Source organism: Protopterus annectens, chromosome 1.part1 (genome assembly GCF_019279795.1).
Source record: "Protopterus annectens isolate FY-2018-M chromosome 1.part1, PAN1.0, whole genome shotgun sequence".
NCBI lineage: Eukaryota > Metazoa > Chordata > Ceratodontiformes > Protopteridae > Protopterus > Protopterus annectens.
The window spans coordinates 344,068,130-344,095,091 of record NC_056726.1 but is presented as its reverse complement, the minus strand read 5'-3'; the positions used below and the strand labels follow the sequence as shown (position 1 = coordinate 344,095,091).

Below are 26,962 nucleotides of genomic sequence, written 5' to 3'. Positions count from 1 at the left end.
CGCCTGGGGGGCACACATGGCAGGGCAATCCATTCAAGGCCTATGGACTGCAGATCAAAGAAATCTGCACATAAATCAAAAAGAGATGCTAGCTGTACAGAAAGCTCTGACAGCCTTCAAGGATCTATTACATCCAGGACAAATTGCAATAAAGACGGACAACACCACAGTAATGTGGTACATCAACAAACAAGGGGGTACACATTCCTACCCTCTATGCAGGCAAACAATGATCTTATGGAACACAGCTCTGGCTTACCAAGTTCAGTTGCTAGCTCAATTCCTGCCAGGACAGAAGAACACATTGGCAGATGACCTCAGCAGAAACATCAAGGATCCCCACGAGTGGAAACTAGATCCACAAATATTTGCAATGATAACTCAAAAATGGGGCCTTCCAGATGTAGACCTGTTTGCCAGTCCTCAAAACTATCAACTAACAAAATTTTGTACAAGGACATTTCACCATCAAGCTTGGAAAGTGGACGCACTCTCTTTCTGTTGAAAAAACCTGACAAGTATATGCCTTCCCTCCATTGCCTCTCCTCACAAAGGTTCTTCTGAAAGTCAAAAAGGAGAGACCACGACTGATTCTCATAGCCCCAGACTGGCCACGCCAGCACTGGTACCCGCTATTGAGAAATATGGCCCACAGCCCACCATGGATATTGCCTCAAATTCCCCATTTGCTCACACAACAAAAAAATCATATTCTTCACAGCCAGCTCAAAACTTTAAATCTGGCAAATCAACTAAATATACAACCAGCTCCTCTTTCCCAAGCAGTTCTGGATGTTATTCTGGAAGCCAGGAGGCTAAGCACCAGGAAGGCTTACTCGGACAAATGGAAAAGGTTTTGTGCCTGGAACCAAGCTAAAGGCCAAGACACAATTCAGCCTCACATGCCTCACATTCTACAGTATTTAGCTGAGATGTTGCACAAAGGACGTTCTTTCTCCTCCATTAAAATCCATGCTTCAGCTATTTCAGCTCACTACAACACGGATCAACCTTTATTTTCACATCCTCTTCTAAGGCAGTTTCTCAGAGGGGCAAAAAACATTAGACCACCCAGGAGAGCTCCTACACCTACATGGGACCTCAATTTTGTTCTGGAAAAACTAACACTGCCTCCCTTTGAGCCAGCTTTCTCTGCAGATCTTCAGTTCCTATCATGGAAAACTGCCCTGCTCCTAGCAATAACTTCAGCTAGAAGAGTCTCAGAGAGCTACAGGCACCAATGGCAGTGGAACCTTTCCTCATTTTTCATCAAGACTGAGTTTCTCTATGAACTAATCTTTCCTTTATGCCTAAGGTGGTTTCCAGTGTGTCTTTAAATCAAACCATCCACTTACCCACCTTCTTCCCAAATCCACAGAACAAAGGTGAGAGATTCCTGCATTCCTTGGACATTCACAGGCAACTTTGTTACTACTTGGACAAAACTAAGACTTTCAGAAAATCTGACCAGCTCTTTGTATCCTATGCTACAGCTACTCAAGGGAAGGCTATATCAAAGCAAACCATTTCTAAATGGATAGGTCATTGCATACGTTTCTGCTATACTCCTCATCTAAAACCAGTCCCTGCTACCATTAGGTCCCACTCCACCAGGACAACAGCTACCTCTACAGCCTTTCTAAGGGGGGTTCCAACCAAGGAGATTTTAGAAGCTGCAACTTGGAGTTCAGTTCACACCTTTACCAAACATTATCACTTACCTCTTTACTCTAAGACCAGGGCGGGCTTCGCCACTGCAGTTCTGCAGGGCCTTATAGCCTCCACTAACCCTCTATGATACCTCCACCCTTCCTTAGCTTTGGGATTCAACCCAAGTGTGATGACTGCAGCAGGGTAACACGATGAACATAGTACAGTTTTGTACCTACCATAAATGTAGATGTTCGAGTGTTCACCCTGCTGCAGTCCAGGTTACCCTCCCTCCATGCCCTCTGATCTACTGGCTAAATCTCTTCAATACCTTAATGATATATTTGCTTATAACTGAAGGGATTTTGTGTTTGGGCAGAGGTTACTCCATTTGGTACTAATTTCTGATCTCCTTTTTGGGGGCACCTGACATCTGGGGCAAGAAAAACTGAAGAAAATGGCATCGGTTGCACTATATATACCCCTGGCGCACTGATGTCAGGGAAGAAGCAACAGCAACCGACGCCGGACCAAGACTTTGGAATTCCGTCCGACTGTGGGACCGCCTGACGACAGGATAATCAGTGTGTGATGACTGCATCAGGATGAACACTCGAACATCTACATTTATGGTAGGTACAAAACTGTACTTTATATATATTTCCAATATGAGGTTTTGGATGTTGTTTTATAGTTTATCACTATTTTGTAAAATTTTGAAATACTGTTTCCTATGTCAAAGTCATTATGTATGATTTTATATATGTATTTCGTACATTTAGGTATTTTTTAAATGAAGAATTGTTAATTATTCTACTTAAATCTTGCAAATATGACAGAATACTCTGTAAAATTAACCAGTCCTGTTGTGGAATTTTGTATGTTGATTTTATTACTTGCATATCTAAAACTTTTAGTTCTTTGATACATTGGAGACAACAAACAAATCCTTTCTGTTCCCAGGAATTAATAATCTCTCTATATATTTTATGTGGAAAGTTCTTTGTGGCTATAAATGGTGTTAAAAGATCAAACCAGATTTTTAAATCTATATTTGCATTAATGTTCCTAAATGAGTCAATGTAATAATTAATCATGCAAGTTTTAGGTGCTGCTGTAGCGTTGTCGCCTCACAGTTAGATGTTGCCCGTTCGATTCTCAGTTAAAGCGTCTACTATGTGACGACATGCGTGAATGGGCATTCCTTCGTTGAAGGTTGTGCGTTAGGCCCGGCAAGCCAGCATGTAAAACTCTACTGCCAATCATTAGCGGACTGGAGTTCCGCTGTGGCGACCCCTAACCGGGAAAAAGCCGAAAGACACACACACAAGTTTTAGTAGGTTTAGTTATGTTGTATTGCATACTAATACATATGTGCCAAGGCAAATTTTTTTATCTGTTATTTGAAATTTTGTTGTAAATCAAATTCATTTATTGATATTACAGTTAGTAATTCTTTCCAATTTGCAGAGTAATTTGGACTTCTCCAATCTAAGATTGTTTTATATATTGATGCTTTTACATATGTTTCTATATCAGAAACGTTTAATCCTCCATGTTTCCATGGTCTGATATGATGCATTGCTATTTTGTTTCTTTTGGGAAACCATAAAAAATGTATTAGGCATGAATTTATTTCTTTAAGTGTATTCCTTTCTGGTAACAGTTGTATTGCCAAGGCGGTATATAGGATCTTGGGCAGTAAAACCATTTTTATTAACTGTAGTCTATCTTCAAATGTTAGCATTATTTTGTTCATTTTTGTAGAGATTTTAATTGTAGATGATGATGATGTAGTTTGTTGAGGCTAATTCGTTGTTATCCTTGCATAACTAAATTTCTAGATATTTTAAGGTAGATTCTTGTTTCCCTATGATGCGATCCCCATTAGTCTGCAGTTCTTTTTTATTTAAAAATATAATTTTTGATTTTGATTTATTGAAATGGAGTCCTGAAGTCATGTGAAATTTGTCACTTAATATATCTAATTCTTCTAATTTCTCTTTTGTATTAGATAATGTTAGTAATATGTCATCAGCAAATAACATTACTTTAGAATTTTAATTTTCATAAAAATCTATTCCTTTGATTTTTATATTGTTATGAATTGAATCTGCCAATATTTCAATAGCCAGAGCAAATAGAATCAGGGACATGGGACATCATTGTTTTAGTGCCTTTTGTTATATGTATAGATTCAGAGGTAAAAGGACCTAACTTGACATAAGCTAAGTTATTTGTATGTACGTATGTATATATGTATATATATATATATATATATATATATATATATATATATATATATATATATATATATATTCTTTATGAAATGAACAAAGGATGCAGGAAATTCAAATAGCATTAGGATTTTGAATAAATAGTCCCAATTTAGGGAATCAAAGGCTTTCTCTATATCGAAGCCAATTATGAATGTTTATTTTCTTTATTAACATAATCTATAAGAGAAATTATCCTTTTAGTATCGTCATGTGTGTGTCTATGATATATAAATCCGGTTTGATCATTGTTTATTGTTTTGGATAGTGGTATTTTCATTCTGTTAGTTAATATTGTCATTGATGTCTTCTAGTCATTATTTAATATTGATGTAGGTCTATATGATGTACAAAGGTTTGGGGATTTGTTTTCCTTTAGGATTGGTGTGATTAAGGAATATCTCCAAGTTGGTGGTATTAAAGCTTGTGACTGAATTTCTAATAGACTTTTATGAAATAGGGATAGTATGTTTGAAGGAAAAAGTTTATATATTTCCATAATTACGCCATCTATACCTGGAGTTTTATTATTTTTATCCTATTTTATTGTATCTGTAATTTCTTTGTAGGATATGGATACTTGCAGATCTAGTTTTAATTTTTCTGGTATTTTTTATATTGAACATTTTTCATCTAGATTTAATTGATCGGTATGTATATTTTCTTTTTGGAAATGTTCCATATAGTGATTTCTATAGGTATCAAGAATGTCACCTATATCCGAGACATTTTCCCCTTTCTTTTCGTGGAAGATACTTTAAGTTATTAGCTTTTGACTGTATTTTGATTCTTGTGGATACATTATGTCGATATTTTAGAGAAGTGGCCAAGGTATTAATTATTAGTTTTTCTAAAGCTAAGTTTTATGTGTTAGAATTTTGTTGTATTTATTGTTTAATACTTCTACTTTCTTTTTCACCTCCAAATGATTTTGATTTTTTTCAGCTTATACTGATAAAAGTTTAGAGTGTAGATCTAATAATTCAGAATCCCATTCTCTGATTTTTTTTTTATACCAGGTTATGGTTTTACTATATATGTAAGACTCCCATATCATTGTTAATATCTCTATGGTATAATTAATATCTAAGAACAACTGTAATTCAGATAATAACCAGGGTTTGAACTCTTTAATTTTAGTTATATATGCTGGAATTCTGGAGTTAAAGATTAATGGTTTGTACCCATTTTGAAGTTTTAGTATTAGTGAATTGTGGAGTGAAAAGGGGCAGGGAGTGATTGAGAAATTAATGATTTTAGAGTCTAAGTCATGGGCAGCAAATATTTTATCTATTCTAGTTTGGGTGCCAAATCTGTGATCTTGATGGGAAAACAACAAAGATTTATCTTCTTTAAATTTGAATGTAGCTACAAGATGAAATGATTCTACCAACTTGTTTAAAGCTTTTGATACAGCAGATGTATGCAGTGGTATTTGTAGTTTCAGAAATGTAAAATATACAGTTAAAAGCTCCTCCTAATATTAAGTTACCTTTATAATTATTGGAAATGAAATCCAAGTTTGTTTTTTTTTAACAGTTCCTCTTGCAATGCCTGGGAACAGGTATAGATTGGGTAGGGTCCATATTCTCTTATTATATTTAAGTATTACTAATGCCATAAGGCCTTCTTTATCTTCATACTTATAAATGATTTATGGGTTAATCACATTGGTTTTCCATAAAATTGTTACCCCTTTTGTCTTTGTCTTATAAGTGGATTGCGCCAATATCATATATGCTTTAGGATTCCATTTGTAATTGTCATTTGTTTTGAAATGAGTTTCTTTGAAGGAAGACAATTTGTGCTTTGTTCATTTTTAAATATTTCAGTAGATTTGATCTCTTGCTAGGATTGTTTAAGCCATTGGTATTTAAAGATAATAAAGTTAATCCATCTTAGATTATTTAGACTATGTATTTTTTTGTTTTATTGTGACTGTTAAACATTTTCCTTTGATAACTATAAAGTATATGTTTGAGCTTTTAAAGGAAATTATCAGTTTTATACAGTCAGAGTTTACCAATAAAGTAATGTTTTGGTCAGGCATACTAAAAATGTGTTTGTGAAATAAATTTAAATAAATAAATGTTAACAAAACTAAGATCCACACTAGCCATGGAATGAAAATAATTCCTAATCTGATGGATAAATCTAAGTCCATCAGATTATTACTCATACCTTGACAATCCAAAACATCTGAGCTCCATAAATTGAATTATCATATGGAGAATATTTGTAATAGGAATTAGCAATATTTATATTATTTTGAACAGATATAGTACTGTTGTAGATTAGACAGAAATCTAATACAATATAAATGTCTATTTATTTCATAAGCAGTTAATATTTACATGGAAGATAGATGGCAAGCAATTCAATCATAGTAAAGTAGGATGCATCCTATATAATTCCTCAGTAAATGATTATAGCGCACATTATTTAACATATTCAGACTTATTGATGAAGTCTTTCAAAACATATTACTTAAGATAAAATAGATGGTAATAATATTTATACCTAATGTTTATAATACAGTGTATTTTACTGGATATATCAGAAGTTATATTTCATTATTTGCCAGCATTTAAGTAATCACTTTGTTTGTTGCTAACTTACTTAAAGCATCAAGTTTGTTTTATGTGAACATTGATGAAAGTTAGTGCAGTTTAATTATCAGTGCATCCCTCTTTCCCCCCATTTCCTACACATAAAGATTTTCATATCTGTAATTTCTTATTATAAAATGAGTGAAATTATAGGTTAAAAACCACAAATTCACTTATTATGATTAATGATCACAAGTTCCCTTTCCATATTCATAAATTGCCATTTTATGGCATATACTGAAAGTTTTTAGATTTAAATGGCAACATTCTATTTTATATAATCGGCAAAGGTTAAACTGAGTGATTATTGTCAGTTTAATACTATTTGTTCAGAATGTGATTGCTACATTCTGTGACATTCCTAGTTCAGGCTTCTATTGTTTCCCTTGAACAACTTTGTCAGTTTGATGTCCTGTATAAAACATTAGTTACCTTGGTAACTGCGTAAGTATTATATATGGTCAAGATGGGTTACAAAAACTACAATTCAAGTTAAAGCAGTTATATGACTTGTTATGCATATTTATTTGTATAAGAAAATCATGCTTCCCCTTGATGTTCAATGTAGTGTATGTCATTTATGACAAGTTAAGACAGTAGTGTTATTATACACAAGCCCATGTTATTAAATCCTGTCTTTAATATCTAAATTCAGCAGACTGCTTCATCTTGTATGACGATTTTAAATTTTATGGTTAGATTTACTAAAATCATACATTACATAACTGTTGTGTGTGTTTTTTTTTTGTTTTTGTTTTTGTTTTTGGCTGTTGCTTAGTTATTTGAGAGACCACAAGCTGTAATGCTTATTCTTATTGTTAGCTCCTTCCAATCATGTTTATACAGTCCATAGACTTTAAATTATAAGACCCTTCTAGTTTCTTATTTGTTATAAGTATATTTCCATCCTTACATACTCACATATCAGTACTTCAAGCACAGGTAACAATGCCCATCTAGTTTTCCCAGAATATCATTCACTAGTTCATGTGGTGTGTTTCCAGGCTGTTCTTAAAATATCCAAACCAATATTTGTCTTGTTCCGTTTTACCAGCTTGTTCCATGCAGTAGCCACTCTGCCAGAGAGCCACTCAACACACCTTCTATTCCCACAGATATTTCCATGAAGGAAATCTGATGACTCTCTAGCACTTCTGGCAACCCCAAATACCCCTAGAATCAGCTTTCCCCTTATGCCCAACAAGTCCGAGCAAGCTCACTTCCCAGACCTCTGCAAAGGGTACTGCACAAGACCAAGTGCTGTTAGTCTTTCACAATAACTCAGACTTCCACTCTTATGTAAGTCCTTAGTGTGTTTGGACCAAAATACATTTTAAATATAGAATTTTTATCGACCATTTTTAGAAAAGAAACTTATTTGAACAGTCTTAAATTTTAACAGCCATCATCATATGTGACAGAAGACTAATGTAGTAAAAACTCAGTTTATTTGACTTTCCTGCTTTGGTGTCCAAGGATAACATGTTTGTTAATGAAGTGAAAACATTAACTATGATGTTTAAGGAGGAAGTATAATGCAAGAGACAGTAACGGAAAGAGAGAGTTGTTTTATGTCTGTACTGAAATATGGGTTGGGGAATATGGGGAATAAGGACAGTGACACGAGTCTTGTTTCAAGTGGACACACGGAGCATAAATAAGCATACCCTATAGCATATGTATGTAGTCGCAAGAGTGCAAATAAAGATATCAAGAACATATTAACACATAACTGGATTAGATGCATCAAAACACAGAAGTCAGCTGAAAATTGGGTCAGAATCACACTATAGTGTACAAAAAAGGAATGCATTTAAAGGATAAATTCAAGATTGCATGTAATAGGAAATGGCGAAGCAACTTGGCTGCAAAAGGAATGTCTCTGTACGGTACTTGCACCCAATGTAGGTTCATATTTTGAAGGGCCTATAATTACAGTGGGTAACTACCCAAGATCCATTTATCCAAATGAGATATTTAATTGCTACACTCCAAGTGTATTTAGCCCAGTGTAGTACCTGCCCTGCCCAGCTTTCTACACAGGAAAGACTATAAATGCATTAAAACTTAGAATTTATCAGTACGATTATGCAATTAGAAAAACAACAGAAATGATGTATTATACAGATTCTAAGTCATGTGAAAAATTCAAAAAGTTTTTGTTTTTTATATTGGAGAAAGTACCACACTGCGAAAGGGGAAGCAGTTGGGAATCCTTTGTAGAGAGATGGGAATTACATTGGCGGGTACTTTTGAATGCAAGTTATCCCCAGGCATCAACAACAGAATTTCCATTACAAGTTTAACTACTAAATGAATGTATTGACCATTATATAACATTATAAGTTTATTCATAGCAATTTATGGCTATGATAGCAGTGTTGTCTTTAAGATTTAAAAGCTGATGATGGGAGAACTGTTTATTTTTTTAATCTGAAGAAGTCTGCAATAAACAAGTGGACAAAAGTGTTCATTGTTTTGCGGCTTTTTGTTTTTGATGTTTTTGCAGTTCTGCAGTTTTTTTTGGTTTAATACCTTAATTGTCATAGGACTTAATTCACATTAGTTAACTGGCTATTAAACTTGCCTTTTGGAAAAAAAATGTGTCTAAACAACTGTATTTCACAGACGGAGGCTATATGCAAGAAGTAAGAAAACTCTTGAGATGTTTGTTGTCTGATAATAGCATGACCTTAATGTATAATAAGGCACAAGACAGACCATGCTTTAAGAATATGTTATTCCATTTATAGAATTGATTTTATTAATATAGTTGACCCTGCATTCCCATTGTACTGTTGAATGCTCACATGAGCAAATGGAAAAATACCATTCCCAAAAGGCGCAATAAATGGAAAATCAGATAACGCATAGCAAAAACATTGAGCTGAATAAACGCACAAAACACTTGTGCTTTGCAAAAGGCATGCCCCCTGCTCCCCTCATTCCCTACTAATTATATATACACCAACTCTGAGATTGCACCACAGTGGGGAAAGGAGCAATACCCCCAACCCCCCCCACTGTGCTGTGATCACTTACATTGACAGTCTCATTCTTTTCAATGATATGTCGCTGTTCCATTCTTCAAGCCTTTTATGTCTGATACTGTGCCATTCATACATGAACGTTCAATGATACGATCACACACACACAAAATAAAAGATCCAATGTTGTCTATTCTAGTCTGATTCAACTGTGGGTTGTTGGATCTTATCAGATCTGACTTCGGCACCAATCTTGAAGCTGTTTGGTTCCAGGGTTGTGACTCCTCCCCTACCAATAATTCCCTGGTCTCCATTTTTCTTCCTCAGATCTCATTTGCCACCTGAAGTGTTCAGTCATGCGTCGGACATCACCAGTATTTTGTATCCTTTGTGAAAGCTTTCTTACAGCTCCTCCCTTATCAAGAGAGATTTTTCTCTCTCTAGTTTCTTAAATACTATAATAATAATGGCTTTAGGTATGTTTTTTTCCTACATAAGCAGAATACAGTGGATATAACAAATTTACACACCCCTGTTAAAATGCCAGGTTTTTGTGATATAAAAAAATGAGACCACAATAAATGATTTCAAAAATTTCCCACCTTTAATGTGACCTATAACTTGCACAATTCAATTGAAAAGCAAACAAATATGTTAGGGGAAACAATATAAAAAGTAAAAAAGCGTACAATATGCTGGTTGTATAAGTGTGCACACCTTTAAACTAATACTTTGTTGTGTGTGCACACCCTTAAACTAATACTTTGTTGAAGCACCTTTTGATTTAATTACAGCATTCAGTCTTCTTGGGTACACACCTGCCATCAATTAAAGAGACTCTGATTAACCCCAAATAAAGTTCAGCTTTCCTAGTAGGATTGTCCTGACATTTAGTCAGTTGCCAGTTACAGCAAGCCATGGTTCGCAAAGAGCTTACAAAGCTTCAAAGGGATCTCATTGTTGAAAGGCATCAGTCAGGAGAAGGGTACAAAAAAATTTCCACAGCATTGGATATACCATGGAACACAGTGAAGACAGTCATCAAAAAGTGGAGAAAATATGGGACAACAGTGACTTTGCAAAGAACTGGATGTCCCTCCAAAATTGATGAAAAGAGAAGATGAAAACTGTTCAGGGAGGCTGTCAAGAGACCTACAGTAACACTGAAGGAGCTGCAGGAATTTCTGGCAAGTACTAGTTGTGTACTACATATAACCACAATCTCCTGTGTTCTCCATATGTCTGGACTGTGGGGTAGGTTTGCAAGAAGAAAGCCTTTTCTTACACTGAACAACATCCAGGCCCAGCTAAAATTTGCAAAACAATACAGCAAGTGTCCCAAAAGCATGTGGGAAAATGTGTTACGTATGATGAGACCAAGGTTGAACTTTTTGGCCACAATTCCAAAAGGTACGTTTGGTGCAAAAACAACACTTCGCATCACCAAAAGAACACCATCCCCACGGTGAAGCATGGCAGTGGCAATATCATGCTTTGGGGTTGCTTATCTTCAGCTCAAACTGGGGCTTTAGTCAAGGTGGAGGGAATTATGAACAGTTCCAAATACCAGTCACTTTTGGCCCAAAACCTTCAGGCGTCTGCTAGAAAGCTGAAGATGAAGAGGAATTTCACCTTTCAACACGACAATGACCCCAAGCATACATCCAAATCAACAAAAGAATGGCTTCACCAGAAGAAAATTAAGGTTTTGGAATGGCCCAGCCAGAGCCCAGACCTAAATCCAACAGAAAATCTCTGGGTGACCTGAAGAGGGCTGAGTATAAGAGATGCCCTCACAATTTGACAGATTTGAAGCGCTTTTGCAAGGAAAAGTTTATTTATTTTATTTATTGTTAAGTCAAGATGTGCCATACTGATATAGACTCTTACCCAAGAAGACTGAGTGCTGTAATTAAATCAAAAGGTGCTTCAACGATGTATTAGTTTGTGTGCACACACAACAAAGTATCAGTTTAAGGGTGTGCACACTTATGCAACCAGCATATTGTCCGTTAATTTTTTATATTTTTCCCCTAACTCATTTGTTTGTTTTTCAATTGAATTGTACAGGTTATAGGTCACGTTAAAAGTAGGACAAGTTTTGAAATGATTTATTGTGGCCTCATTTTTTATATCACAAAAAGGGGTGTGTAAACTTTTTATATCCACTGTAAATATTTAGCATTGTGTGGTTAAAAGATTTGTGTGTGTGTGTGTGTGTGTGTGTGTGTGTGTATGTATGTATATATATATATATATATATATATATATATATATATATACACACACACACACACACACACACACACACACACACAAACACACACACACATTTACATAGAAGTAGATAAGAATTTTCATAGTTTAGAATTGTCACGCTTGTATTTAGCACTCAAAGTTAAGTTTAGATAGATACGAATTTTCAGCTGTTGCTCTCAGCCAATTATTTTCTGTGTGCTTTCTTGTTTCTTCCGTGGCTGATGGTCAGAGTTTGAAAAAGTGCTTTGAGTTTGGGCATAAGTTGCTACCCCAGGACCTACAGTCCCTCTGCATATACTGTTTGCAGTGATGCAGCGGTAGCGTTGTCACCTCACAGCAAGAGGTTCTCTCGTTCGATTCTGTGCATTCTGTGTGGAGTCTGCATGCCCTGCCTGTGTCTTTGTGATTTTTCTCTGGGTGCTCTGGTTTCCTCCCACATTACAAAAACATGCATGTGGAGCATTTCTCCCTAGGCCTCTGCTGAAAATTGGCTTTGTTCCAAGTCAGACTTTCATGGTAAACAAATGTTAAATAAATTTAAGGGCCACTCATCTGGACACTGCATGTCAAGCCTGCACTTCTTTTAGCACTCAAGCCTTGCAAACAAGATGAAAGGAACTGATCATTATGGGATTCATTCCTCCCCAGACAAGGTCTGTTGCCCATTCCTCTTCCTCTTCCTCATCCACTACATCTCCAAGAATGGAGGACAAGAAATCTAGTGAGAAGGCAGCTTCAGACAAAGATAACTACTCTGAACAGGACAATACCAAGGAGAAACCTAAAGAAAAAGTGGGTTCCAAAAAGCCCTGTAAGAGGTCACTGAATTCATCCTTGACTTCAGAATCTGATCCAAAAGTACAGAGACTTTCCGAGTCAATTGTTTCTTGGCACTGAACATCTCCAGTTCGACCCCAGTTTTCACTGGATCCAGTCAGTGTCAGACTGCATTTGCCAATACCACAAGAGAAAAAATACTTCTGACCACTGTTGGTGGCTTCGTCATCTTAGTCCTCGAGAAGTCTGACCAAGCAGAACATCATCAGAATTCTGACCACCGTTGGTGGTTTCGTCTCAGTCCTCGAGAAGTCTGACCAGACAGGACATCAACAGAATGATAAGAAAACTTTTCAGGACACAGATAACAGCTTGAGCTTCTCTTGCTACCATCCTCTCGAGACATACTGAATGCTGATCCATCTACCCCTCATCTACTCTCTCATCCTGAACTGGTTCACCTGTCGGCGCCAGTACTTTTGGAACTTATCTGTTCTGGAGCACCTTTGCCGGAGCTGTTATTTCAGGTGACTTTGACTCTGACTCGTTCCCTACCTCTTTCAAGTCTATCCTGTTTGGATCTGGAGGACTCTCAAAGCCAGTGTTTCAACATTGAGGCTCGGGGAGGAGGTCTGACCCAGAAATTTTCGGAGCCGTATCTTCCCCTTGACACTTCAGCACTAGATAGCTCAGCACCAAAATCACTGTCTTGGTGGATACCCATCTCTTCTGAGTTTTCCCTTCTGTCCAAGGCCAGGAGGTAGTATGTGGAGCTGATGGCTTCCTTGGACTTTGAGGCTTTTCTGTTTCTCATCCTTCTGTCAGAAAAGGGCAATCTGTTCCACAAGCTTCCCAGGCAGCCTGCTATATTAGCTCCCAGTCTGATTCTGAACTATCTGATCTGTACCCTCAGATGCTTTATAAGAAACAGACATACAAAGAGAAGCACTTAGACTCTTCATCAGAGTCTGTCACTGAAGACAGTGACTTCGATGAAGATTCCCCATGATCCCCCCTCTGAAGATGAAATTCTGGAATTGGTAAAACAGAGAGGGGGGTGGTCCACAGTCTTCCTTCTGATGAGTCCGTGTTCCTGGAAGTCTTTCGGTCTGGCTCAGCTTCTTTCTGGGTGGTACTGCCTGTTGACTCGCTCGTTGATTTGGTGGAAGGACCCTAATGTGGTGGAGCTTATCCCCAGAAATCCAGATAAGATTTTGTCTGCATCTGCAGACAGGAAACATTGAAGCAAGGGTCTTCTAGTAGCTGCAATGGTTGTAGTGGCAGCCATGGAGAAGGAACTGTCTGAACAGAGCTCCTCTGTCACTTGCCCTAATAGGGAGTCTATGGTGAAGGACCAATTTCTGAAATGGATGTACACTTCCTGCACATTGGCACTGAATTATCTAGCTCATGTCACCAGGTTTTGGAGAAACTTGACAAAGAAATATCCAAGTCTCTGTCAGGTGTTCTGCCAGCAGATGTTTAGAAGACAGTGGGCTCCCAAATGTACACCTTCCAGTCTACCTCCAATGTGGCCATAAATCTTCTCTCAAATGCAGCTGATGGTGCAGCTAGGGCAACAGGCACTAACATTACATTTGCTGTCATGCCTGGATGTACCTTTGTGATGTTGCAGAAAGTTTCAGGATGTCCTTCATCAGTGTTCCCTTTGATGGGTCTACTCTGTTCAGACCAAAAGTAAAAGAGATGCTTACCAGGATTTGGCAAGGTGGTGAGAATCGCTATGCAGTAGGCCTTCACTTCTGCACACCCCAGAGATCCCACTGAAGTAATCAGCAGGCTATGAAAAGGATGTGATTTAGGAAGTCACAAAATCCTTATCTGGAAACTCCTGGTGATAGACCCCCTTGTGGCAGAGGAGGAAGTAACAATAATGGATGTCATCCTAGATGCATAGGTGGACTACATAACCAGGGCTTTTAAGAGCCATTCTTTGAAAAAGCCTTTTCAGCATCTCTGAAGGGTTGCCTGACTGCTACACTCTGGAGTTAGCTGGGAGATACTTATCTTTGCACCTACAAGCCTGGCAAAACATAACCACAGATTTGTGGGGGCTAAATGTAATCTCCAGAGGTTATTCTGTACCATTTTCCTTTCTCCCTATCAAACAGCAGAATGTTCCCAACATTTCACTCAGTTAGTGGGAACTTGTGGCAGCAGAAGCTTCTAAGCTGCTAGAAAAAAAAGTTATCCAACCAGTCCATGTAGGCTAGACAGAAACCAGTATCTACTTGCAGTTATTTTTAGTACCCAAGAAAACAGGGGACCTCAGACCTATTCTGGACCTGAGTCATTTGAATTAGTATGTCAATCAGAAAAAATTCTGTATGGTCATGCTCCAATCCATTTTGCCTCTACTGAGGAAGGACAACTGGATGTTCTCAATACATCTCAAGGTTGCAGATTGTCATGTGAAGATTGAGAGGTGTGAGGAAATTTCTCTTTTTCCAGCTGGGAGCCATATCAGTTCAGAGCCCTGCCCTTTGGACTCACAACAGCCCCCTGGGTATTGACCAAAGTTATTGCAGTGGTAGTAGCACATTTGCGCCTACTAGGGATACAGATTTTCCCATATCTTAACAATTAACTTCTCACTGCTACATCCAACATTCTCTTATTGCATCATTGGGACCATTTGCTCAAACTGATGCAGGATTTATGCATCACAGTCAACATTTCACGCCATCTCAACAGATAGAATTTATAGGATGCCACCTTAACACAACTGTACAGATTGTATTCCGATGTCCAGGGTTCTTTCTCTCACTGCAACTCAAGTTCTTTACCACCCCTGTCCAACTGAAAGACTGATCCTTTGCCTATTGGGTCTTATTGCATCCACAATCCTCATAGTCCCATTCGTCAGATTCTAAATGAAATGGACTTTAGCAGTGTAGTGGGCCTAAAGGGGTCTCTCCACTCCACTCCACTCCAAAATAAGACTTACTCAGATTTGCAGGCAACACCTATCTTGCTGGATGACATCTGTCAGTGTTTTTATTTATTTATTTTACATTTATTGACCACGAAAGTCCGACTGGACACATGTCCATTTTCAATGGAGGCCCAGGGAGAAAAGCTGCAGTTAAGTATGTGATTGAGCACTTAAGAACAATGGTATTTACATACAAATAATACATAATAACATTAGAAATATCAGACAGTACATAGTACAAGCTCATAATAAGATACAACAGTTCAGAGGTATAACACTTCTTAATGCATGCAGTGCTTTGCAGGTTTGCATGTTAGACAGACGGCTATTCTGAATGACTCTCCCTGGTGGCTGTAGTGATAGCAGATGTTTCACTTCTAGGGTGGGTGTGGGGGCATTTCAAAAGGAAGATGGTCCAGTGCACATGGTCTTGTGTAGAGGTCAATCTTCACATCAGTGTTCTGGAGATGAGTGGTCCTCCTTGCATTACATGCCTTTCAGGGTAGTTTTCCTAGAGGTGTGATTCGGGTATGGATAGACAGTATGTCAGTAGTCCGGTACATCGACAAACAAGGAGGAACCTGTTCCTGCCCGTTATACTGTGAAGCCAGTCTGGCAATGGGTAATGTCTTTACACCACTTTCTAATAATGCATGTCCTGGGGACATCCAGTGTTCTGTTGGATAATTTGAGCAGATCTATCCTGATGCCTCATGAGTGGCCCCTCTAGCCAACAGTGACAAACTTTGATCTTCAGTCGCTAGGGCCAACCTTGATGCAGTCTCTTTGCATTCCATCTAAACCATCTAAACCACAAATGCAGCAGTTATTTTGGTTTGAGCCCTCTGCAGGGACAGTCAACAAGGGATGCTTTGGCCTACTGCTGGCCCACAGGTCTTCTTTATGCTTTTTCCCCACTGCCTGTAATGAACAGGTTTATACTGAAAGCAGTGGAAGGCCAAGGTGGTCCTCATTGCTCTTTCTGTCCTTGGCAGATATGGTTTTCATTCCTGTGGCCTCTTCTAGTGTATCCTCCTTGGAAACTGGATCAATATCCAGCTCTATTGACATACCCATTCGGACTGGCTCCCCTGGACCAGAATGCCATGAAATTGATCTCCAGTTTTAACTTCAGATAAAGATACCAGGTTTTCCTCATTGGTTGTTCAGACCTTATCAGTGTCTCAAAAACATGCCACTATCAAAATGTACCATAGCAAATGGAATATGTTTTCTATTTGAGGATCATTCAAAGGTCCAGATGCTTTTTCAGCTTCTGTTCCCAACCTTCTAGAGTTTTTATCAGAAGGGTCTAGTTACTGAACTATCGAAGTAAATTTGGCAGCCATCTATAGTTTTCATATAGGCCAGAACAACTCTTTTGTAGCCCCCTTGAAGATTTCTAAAGCTTTCTTAAAAGCCCCCCCCCCCCAGTCAGAAATCCAGCTTCTCCTTGGGACAGCACTGTCATATTACAAGCATTAACTTGGCCTCCATTTGAACCAGCAGCATGAGTGGATTTGAAATGTCTGTCTTGGAAAACATTTTTTTTCTAGTGGCTGTCACTTCAGTTAAGTGGATATCAGAGATGCAAGCACTACCCCACAAACCTCTGTCTTTGTGTTTTCATAAGGATAGAGTTTCACTGAGAACTAATTTGTCCTTTCTTCCTAAGATAGCATCCAAAGCTAATATAAATCAGGCAATAAATCTATCAGTTTTTTCCATGATTTTCTAATAAAGGTGAACACATATTTCATATCCTGGACATCCAATACCAGCTCAGGTTTTATCTTCACAGAACTAAACCTTTCAGAAAGTCTGATCAACTATTTGTGGCATTCTCCAAACAAAAATAGGGCGAGGCAGTGTCTAAGTTTAATCTGTCTAGATGGTTATCTGATTGTATTACACTTATGTACAATAAAAAGAATTTGTCCTTGCAGTCTAGGTCTTATGGCCTTTGGTCATCCCACAAGGGCAATGGCCACTTCTACAGACTTTGCCAGTAGACTTCCTATTGATGATATTGTGCAGCTGCTAGTTGAGCAATAGTTCACACATTTGGGTCACATTATAAATGGGTTGAACAGTCTAGGTCTCACTCATCCTTTGGCGCCACCTTTCTTAGGAATGTCCTTCTCTGATACCACCCAGAACAATATGGAATCTGTCCCACAGTTGAATCAGATGAAAATAGACATGTGGATACAAAAGTTATGTACTTGCCTTAGCAATCGATCCATGTTGTCTGATTTTCATCCAGTTCAACATCCATTCCCACATATCCCCTGCCAAATCGTCCCAAATTAGGCTCCAAGGGACAGCCGACTTTGGCATTCCTTGTTAATAAGCCTCATCACTGCCAGTATTCTACAACCATGTCATGATGTTTCCCATGCCGTTTAGAAATGGACCAGAATAAGAGTGATTTAACTAGCGTAAAGTTACTGGCTTGTGCTTTGGTTTAGCATTTTACAAGGGGGTAAACTCGATCTGAGGTACTAAGGTGAAGACCAGGGAGTTATGGGTAGGGGAGGAGTCTGAGCCCTGTAACTGAAGAGCTTCAGGATTGGTGCCGAGGTTAGATCAAGTCGGATCCAATAACCCACAGTTAAACCAGGCAAAAATCAGACAATATGCAACTATCATTATAGTAAGTACTTAAATGTTGTTTCCTTGTGTCATTTCAGTTGCTGTAGTGCCTCTGACCACATCAACCTTAACCTCGGGCCATATCTTTTTCTTGATCATGTATGTCTCTGTTTAGTCTGTTTACTAAGTTTTTTTATAAGAACTTGCCCCCAAGTGCGCCATAGCTGGACTCCCTCACCATTTTTCATGGCACTCTGTTTCCATGATCACTTGATGCCACCTCATTTCATGTCAGCCTGACTTGTGGTGTCTCTCAGTAACTTACTCCCTTGACTAAATTTTTCTTCTGCTGTAACCTTCATAATTTATTGGTTTAGGAGTCCCCCATGACCTGTATACAGTCCAGAGGCATAGATAAGACTGCAGTGAGGAAAAATATTAATGTTTAATAATAAATTTAATAATATAATAATACTATTTAATAATAAATATTAATTTTTAGATATTAATTTTAATACAGTGATCACACAGGTAGTTTTTTTATGGCATGACTTCCAGCACCCCAAACTTTTGAAGTTCCATTGATCTTCCCCCTTTTATGCATATATTTGCTGCCCCAAGCCTAAAATAATTAGATGTATATTGTCTTGTGTCCAAGTATAAAAACTGTATTACCCTACTTTAAAACCACCCTGAACTGATTTTGTGTCACCCTCCCATCTGTGTTTTTGACTGAAAAAAAAGTTTGATGTACGTCTCATTGCTGTGTAGTGCTTCAGCCAGGTGAACTGTTGCATTGAGTCCCCAGCAAAGACTTCAATCTCACCCTCTTTTGCTTTGCTTTCTGGTCTGTCTTGGATCTATCAGACCACATTTTAACCCCTTCTCAAGTGATATTAACATCTTCAAAAGCCAACACTACTTGGCTAGCTGCTTCCTGGCTGGACTGCACCAGCTCAGAAGGTCTAAAATCCCCACAGCAGGTTGCCAAGAAGCAGACCTTGAATGCTAAAATTTCATATATATACTACTGCATATATGTGACAGGAACGCTTGTGTGTCTAGGTACTGCTGGATGAATCGGCCTTTTTTTATCTCATCTTGGGGGTACTGCCTCGCCCATCCTTTGTGCATGTCCCTCACCTGAAAGAGCTTTCTTGTATCCACTCAGTCCACCACCTTTTGAAACCAACTTAGCACAGCTAGATGTAGAACTGCTTGGCCCTGGGTCCTCCCAATTTCATACATCTGTAGCACATAAGCTGATATATGGGGATTGGCCAACAACTTTCCCATCCTAGTTCCTGAGTCATTCTTGAAAAATGCTGTACCCATGCCTTGTACAACAGTGTAGTCCCACAGGTTAGTGAAATGAGTGACAACTTCCAGTATCATTTGTTAATGTGTCTTATGAATGATGCTGCCTCTGGTGCTAATCTTCCAAAACCTTCTCGTTGAAAGCAAGAAACAAAATCTGTTAATGAATTGTTCTAAAAGTAATATTCCACTTCAAGCAACACAAAGTAAAAATTCACATGAGCTCACCTAGTCTTCCTTTGACTGACAGCTAGATTTGTTTTTTTAATTTTCTGTCTTTTAACCAGTAGGTCTACTGAGCAAAGTGTCCCTCTTCAGGAGCAACCTCAGAACACTGTCTGGTTAAGTGACTTGATCAGAGTCACACAGTAGGCAAATGGAGTTGGAAGGAATCAAACCCTATACCTCCTGACTGCAGGAAGCAGTTCATTAACTACCCAGAGCCTTAACCCTGTAGGCTAACTGCCAGACTACTGATTATGTACACTACTCCCATATTGTCAAAGTGCAGCTTGCTGACCTGTTTTTATAGAGCCCCTCCCTCCCACAGTTCCATGTCTACCACCATAGGAAAAAAAAAACTCCACGGTTGTTATCTCTTGATTTTTTATGCCTTTGTCATAATGTGGACACCACCCACTGAGCATTCATGTAACATACCTAAAGTCAATTCCCTCAGCTGCATATGTGTAAAGCTCTTCCTCCGCATCTGTTAATTCTTGCCAAATTCATACCGTGTTAAAAAAACAAAAAAACTGTTCACAAAAAATCAACACCCAAAGGTCCTTCCTTATGCCTGCAGCCTCACTTTTCCTGTGGTATGGTCTGCCCTGAACATAAAATACACATCTGATCCTGCCAAGTGTTTGCCGCTTTCTCAAGTGTCATTCATTTAGCAGAATCATGCTAAAGACGTTGCACAATTTAAGATATTGTTCTGTCTGAGCAACCCTATCCTTCACTCTTCAGTTTATTCTAATTTTCATAATAGCAACTTATTCCTCTAGCCAGTCTCAACTACCTTAACTCATTATCCATTATTGTACCTCTTTCCATTACCTGAATTTTTACATTTTGATTTTAAGGTTATGCATATATCTAAATATGACTGCAATGTATCAAAGTACTCCCATGCCATTATGAACACTTTTTGTTCTGGCTAGAACCTGCTGTAATGTTGTTAAAGTACTTCACAGTTGTGTTATTTACTGTATACGTATTAAATCAGTAAGCATGTAAACTTTTCAGAATCTCTGCAAACCTTGTAACCTTTGCTTATGTACATTCACTGTCATCTCTGCATATTCCTTTGTAATTGTGTCATCAGCATGTCAAAAACATCCATTTATAAGGCTTCCTACATGCATAAATTTTACTATTTTTGACATTTTGCTCTTCAAGGCTGGGCAGTGGCTGAAATAGGCCCTTTTGGATCTGTCCCTTACCTTGGTTAATAAACAAATAATAAATGCATAAAATAATGTAGGAGTAAATGAACTGGAACTTGTACCTGCCTTAGCTGTGCTTGTTAACGTATAGCTTGGCTGTGTGCATTGCAATTTTATTATGCTATGGGCATATTTAAAAATCTCTTACACTACTTAATGGTGCATACCGTACTCATATTGTGTGCTTTGTGCCCGTCATTCTTATAGTGGCCATTGCAGTGTGCATGTCAATAGTGCTGTGACTGCTGTAGCAGTTGCTAGACATGCAAGGTGTGCAACAGTGGAGCTTGAAGTCCATTGCATTGTGAATTGGAAGATGTGACTGGAGTCGGATTCTTATCTAACATCGAAAGACACAATGGGCATCCTGGCTGCACTGTTTAGTACAGATGGTATACATGCATATGTTGGCATGTACAGTGTACTCAGATAATGCTTCTTGATGCAGTGGAGCAGGGTGTATATTTATTTTTAAAATAGTCTTGACATTAGACTGAATATGATGTTGCTCAGCCATTACTTTCACACAGTGCATGGGGGACTTTTAAACAATTCTATATGTGCTAGCAGTCACATGTGATCGCACTGGTACATGAGTTCAGCACTGTACTGCTTAGTTCCTGTTGAGTCATGTCCAGCACAGTATTCTCCTGGGTGCCTTCATTTACATCATAGCATTTGTGTACCTCAACTTGTATTACTATGCAGCCGCACTGTTCTTATTCTGCTGTGAACTGCACATAGCTGTGGTGTGGAAACTTTTCTGGGCACTTTTCATAACTCTACCCATTTTTGACTGACTTTTTGAGTCATGCCCCTGGAGCAATGTAAGACAGAGAGGACTGTCAGTGTTTTGTAGCCAGAATTATGTATGTGCAGACTATGCATTACAGTCTAGTTCTGTGAATTTTACTATAGAGCAACAGGAGAGAAGGAATGAAGGCAGTGTGTAGCCAGTCTTATTGGCATACATCTAGGCAGAAAATCTGAGCCTGCAGTTGGTCAGTATTAATCAGTCCATTACCACAGTTGAGAGGTATAAATAAATGTTCATTGACAGTCCAAACCCTTTCTGTTAGTTTTGTAGCACTGTTAAGTTTAAAAAGCATGGATGAACAACCATCAAAATTAGGATGTACTTTAAAAGAATTTCTTATGCAAGTAGTTGTCAGGTTCATAACGATGAGTTTTAAGTATAAAAATGTTTTGTGCAGTATCTGTCAAAATGCAACATTTCTTATTTTTCTGTTTCCTTGCGTGAAGGTGTTCAGCAGAAATATTTGCTTGTGACTTGCAACTATGTGGCTCGAAAGCTTGGGGTCGATAAAATGATGTTGGTAAATGAAGCAAAAGAAAAATGCCCTGAACTTATTTTGGTAAATGGTGAAGATTTATCAAACTACAGAGAAGTGTCTTACAAAGTTACTGGTAAGTATGCCTGCATTAACATGATAATACAAATCAGTCCTGTAGATGGTTTGAAGTGGCTCTGTTAATACACATTATTAATAAGAATTAACTTGTTTGGTCATCAGTTTGATATTTAACCATCTGTTTTTGAACTGTGGTATATATGGCAGCATATTTTTATTTAAGATAAAAAATGTTAAGTTTAACAAAAAAAAATTCACATTTGAAATTCAGCCACATGTGATGTCCTTCTAAATTACGGTTGCAGTATTCTTCAGCTTGGGGATCTCAGGCCAAGGATGGCCCAACAGTGGGCCAGTGTACCAAAGCTTTTAGATCTTGTTCTTGTATGCACCGTATGTAACACGTGTGCTCCTCATTCAGGCCATAGGGCATAAAGGTGATGTGCAAATGCAGTTACCTAGAACTTCTTTGCCGCCAGTCCAAATGACATCATTGCTCATAAGTCTGAATGCCCTTTGCTGTGGTGAATATGTAGCCATCAGATAAGTGCCCCATTAGGGTCTTTTTTTCTTTTTCTCTTGTTCTTTTTTAGTTACCTAATGTTCATGTCATCCAAATAGGGAAAATGTAAGAGGGTGAGGCAGATTCTCCATAAAGATTATCAAGAATGGTGTCTTTTTTTTTTGTCTGGGTGCTTCCCACGGCCATATATGTTGTGTAGTATTTGTAAAGCGTTTGTGCCTAAGAAGCCTGTTTTCTTCCCTGGACATCCATGTCAAGAACCAGAGGTTTAAACTGTTAGTCCAGGGTAGCATTGCAGACTCTTCTAACCCCAAGGTACTATTAAGTAAGAAGAAGGCCAAGAAATCTCGGGCAAATTCTTTGGCTCTCCAGCCTCTATTGAATGTTTCTCTAGAATCAGGTGATAGCTGTACAGGTTGCCCTGTGTCCTATGTCTACATCAGATTCCTCTGCTGCTACCCCATTGGAGGCTGTCATGGATCCTTTATTTCACATGTCCTCTGAGGTTTTGCAGGTGCCTGTTCTAGACATTGGGGGGAACCACAGTTAATTGCCTCAGAGGGCCCTAGATGGATTCCACAGATCCTGGTCAGGGAAGAGATTCCAGTTACTCTTACTGAATCTCATCAAAGGTTAGAACCTCTGGTGTTTGTTAGGGCTGAGATCCCTACCAAGAAAAAGCAGAAGACTAAGCATACTTCTGTGCCCCCTAACGATCCTAAAAGGGAATGGCAGGAGTTTACTCTAGACCTGTTTAAATCTTTAATGGCCCTGAAGCCCCCCAAAGGGGGTTTTGTGCCTACTCCCCCTTGGACTTCAACTGCTTCCAAATGGACTAGTGAATGTGCTTCCTCATGATGATTCAGAGTCTGTTGATGGGTCCTTGTCTTACTCTTCCCAGATGCCTTTGCATTTGGCTTATGTTTCTGTTGAAGAAAAGTCCTCCTGCTCCAAAGAAATCTGACAGGTTCTATAATATTCCTGAAGACTGTCCATTCTTATTTAAAGTGTCCTTCTGCTGACTCTTCTGCGGTGTCTGTCTCGTCTGGCAAAGCCTTCTAAACTTTTTTCCTATTCCAAGCTTCTGCCTTCAGATAAGATTAGTAGGGCAATGGAGACAATTGGTAAGAAGGTTTATACTGCTTCTCCTTTGGCCTTTCAGGTCATGAATTGTCAGACCCACATGACCAGATATGTTCTGGCCTTGACTGGGCAGGCTTGTCGGGTTATTTCCAACCTCTCTGATTCTGAAACAAAGTCTTCTGCGCCATCTAGTTTGTGTTTTACCTCTCCGGTGGTTCACCTGTCTATCAACTGTAGTTATGATGCTTCTGCTGTTGCATCTTTCAGAGCTGCTGCCTTTGGGTCTGTCATGAGGTGTTATTCTTGGCTTCACCTGCAGTCTTTACTTGAGGACATTAACCCCATGTTGCTGGATGCTACTTTAGATAATAAAAATCTCTTTGGCACTACTGCTACTTTTAAGTCTCTTCAGGAAAAAGCAAAAGGTTTGCTGGATCTTAACTATATTTACTATATTTTTGTGTCCCTTATCCGTATGTTCCAGAGGAACTGTCCTACTAGGTCTGCTCTTGTTCGCAGGTAGTCTCATCGGGCCACTAAATGGAGAAAGTGTGGTGGGTGAGCTCCTTCTGCTAAGTCTTCTCAGGCTCATATAGCTCAGAAGCCTCCTTCATCTGACAAGCCTGCTTCTGTTTTTCACATCTTGCACCCACTTCTCCTCAGACAGGTTCCCTTGTCCCTTCTGCTCTCCCACAGTCTTCCAAACTGGCATCTCATTACCTTGGATTCTTGGGTACTATCTATCATCTGTCTGGTTTACTTTATGTTGCAGAAGCCTCTGCCTCCGTTTTCAGTAATTCTCCAACCTCCTGTGTTAATATCTTCCTCTTTTCGCAGAGGTCCTTGGCCTGTCCCTCTTTCACAAATAGGAAAGGGATTTTACTCCAGGATGTTCCTGATCCCTCAAATGCAGGGCACTTGGAGGCCTATTCTGTACAAGGTTCCTTCTTTTTGGATGCTTACTCTTCAAACCCTGTTTTCTCTGGTATTACCTCCAGGCTTTTCTGATGTCCTTGGATCTTGAAGGATTCTTACTTTCATATTCCTGTTCACCCTATTTTTAGGGAGTTTGTATGTTTCTCTGTTTGTTCCTGTCATTTTCAGTTCTATGCTTTGCCCTTTGGCCTCTCTGCTGTCCCAAGGGTGTTCACAAAATACCTAGCTCCTGTGATTGTCTTTTGCAGGCTCCAAGGCATTCAGATTTTTCCTTAACTAGATGACCTGTTGCTTCAGGAGCCTTCTCACAGTTGCCTGTTACAGGATTTGGGGTTCACTATCAATTTTCAAACGTCTTTCCATCTCTCCTGAATTCCTCTCAGGATCATGTGCATCTGGGTTGCAGGATTCAGACAGTGCCAATGTTGGCCTCTCTTCCACCTCCAAAAGTTCTGTCTTTGACAGCTTTCTTTCAGTCCCTTCTTCCTCTGCCCGCTGTTCCAGCCAGGGAGTTTCATTGAGCCCTGGGATTCATGCTGTCTTGTATTCCAGTGCTCCCTCTTGCCACGTGCAGAAGTTTCAATGTTACCTCAAGTCAGTTTGGCTTCAGCATTGCTCACCCTATGAATTTCAGTGTGGCTGTCCTTCCTTGTTTAATACTGGAATTTGAATGGTGAATTTAGCAAATGTCCCTCAAGCCTCTAGTTCCTTCTCAAGAACTGTTCACCGATACTTCAGACTTGGAGGGGGGGGGGCTTCCTGTGGACACCTGAAATTTCAGCATCAAAGAAATGAGAGCTCTCTTTCTGGCCCTTTGGGCTTTTCTCCCCATGCTCTCCAAACCTTCTAAAGGTTTACAAGGACAATACCACAGTAATGTAGTATGTCTACAAGTAGGGCGGCACAAAGTCTTACCCTTTCTGTAGGCTGGCTGTTTAGGCCTGGGATCTGGATCTCAGTTATCAGTAAACTCTTCAGACAGTGTATATTCCTTCAATGTGCAGTCAAGTGGCAGACTGTTTGAGCAGGTTCAAAACACAAGCTCATGAATGGATGCTTCACAGAGACTTGTTTCTCAGCATAGTGTTTTGGTGGGGTATTCCTCAGGTAGATCTTTTTGGCTCCCCTCTGAACAGGCAGCTGCCTCTTTTCTGTTCCAGAGTGCCATACCATCTGGAATGGAAGATGGATGCCCTTTCTTTTCCTTGGAAGGGATGTTTCTATTTGCCTTCCCTCCCTTTCCTCTACTTACAAGAATCCTGCGGAAGATTTAGCTGGACTCCCCCAAAAGTCTTGCTAGTGAATCCTTTTCAGCAAAGACAGCATTGGTTTCACCTCCTAATGCATCTGTCCAGAGATGATTGCCACAAGTTACCTCACAGGTTGGGCCTCCTCACACAGGACAAGGGGTCTCTCATTCATCCTTGCTTGCCACTCTTCAACTGACTCTGTGGGTGATAGGGATTTGATCCCTTTTAGCCACCTGTTTTCTGAGGAGTTGCTCAGGGTTTTACAGGAGGCAAGAAAACCTGCAACCAGAAATTCTTATTTGTCCAAATGGAAGAGATTTTCTGTCTGGTGACATGCTGATAACAAAGACCCTTTTTCAGTTGAGGTCTCTCTGGTTCTCTCCTACTTGTTTGAGTTACTCCAGACTGGCTTAACCTGTTCTTCTGTAAAGGTCCATCTGTCTGCCTTGAATCTTCCTTTGACTTCTTGCTTTGAGTTCTAACAATTTCTTAAAGGTGTCCTGCAGCTTAGGCCCCCAGAGAAGCCTACTCCTCATCCTCGGGACCTTAATTTTGTTTTAGAAAGAATTACACAGGCTCCTTTTGAGCCTGCAGCTTCATCTCTGTAGCATTGTACCTGAAAGACTGTCTTATTGCTTGCTCTTATTCCTGTTTAGAGGGTTTCTGCGCTTCACACCCCTATGGCCATCCCTCCTTCTTTTAGTTTTTCAAAGCACTAGGTGTCCCTTCATACTAATCCTTATTTTATGCTCAAGGTTATTAATGAGCTGTCTCTGAATCAGGTAGTATAATTACCTTCCTTATTTCCTTCTCAGTCTGCTAGTGAGAGGGTCCTTCACACCTTGGATATGTATAGACAGCTCAAGTATTATTGGGATAAACCTAAGGACATTTGTGAGTCTGACCAGCTATTTGTTTCATTT

At 39.1% G+C, this 26,962-nt stretch overlaps 1 protein-coding gene across 2 annotated transcripts in view; it reads left to right on the top strand.

Annotated features, from left to right (window-relative positions):
• POLI (DNA polymerase iota) overlaps positions 1–26,962 on the top strand; it is an 869,655-nt gene that overhangs the window by 288,915 nt on the left and 553,778 nt on the right. For both annotated transcript variants that reach the window (XM_044075156.1, XM_044075163.1), the window contains one exon: positions 22,138–22,302. In XM_044075156.1, the coding sequence (XP_043931091.1) occupies positions 22,138–22,302 (165 nt within the window). The remainder of the gene's footprint in view (positions 1–22,137; positions 22,303–26,962) is intronic.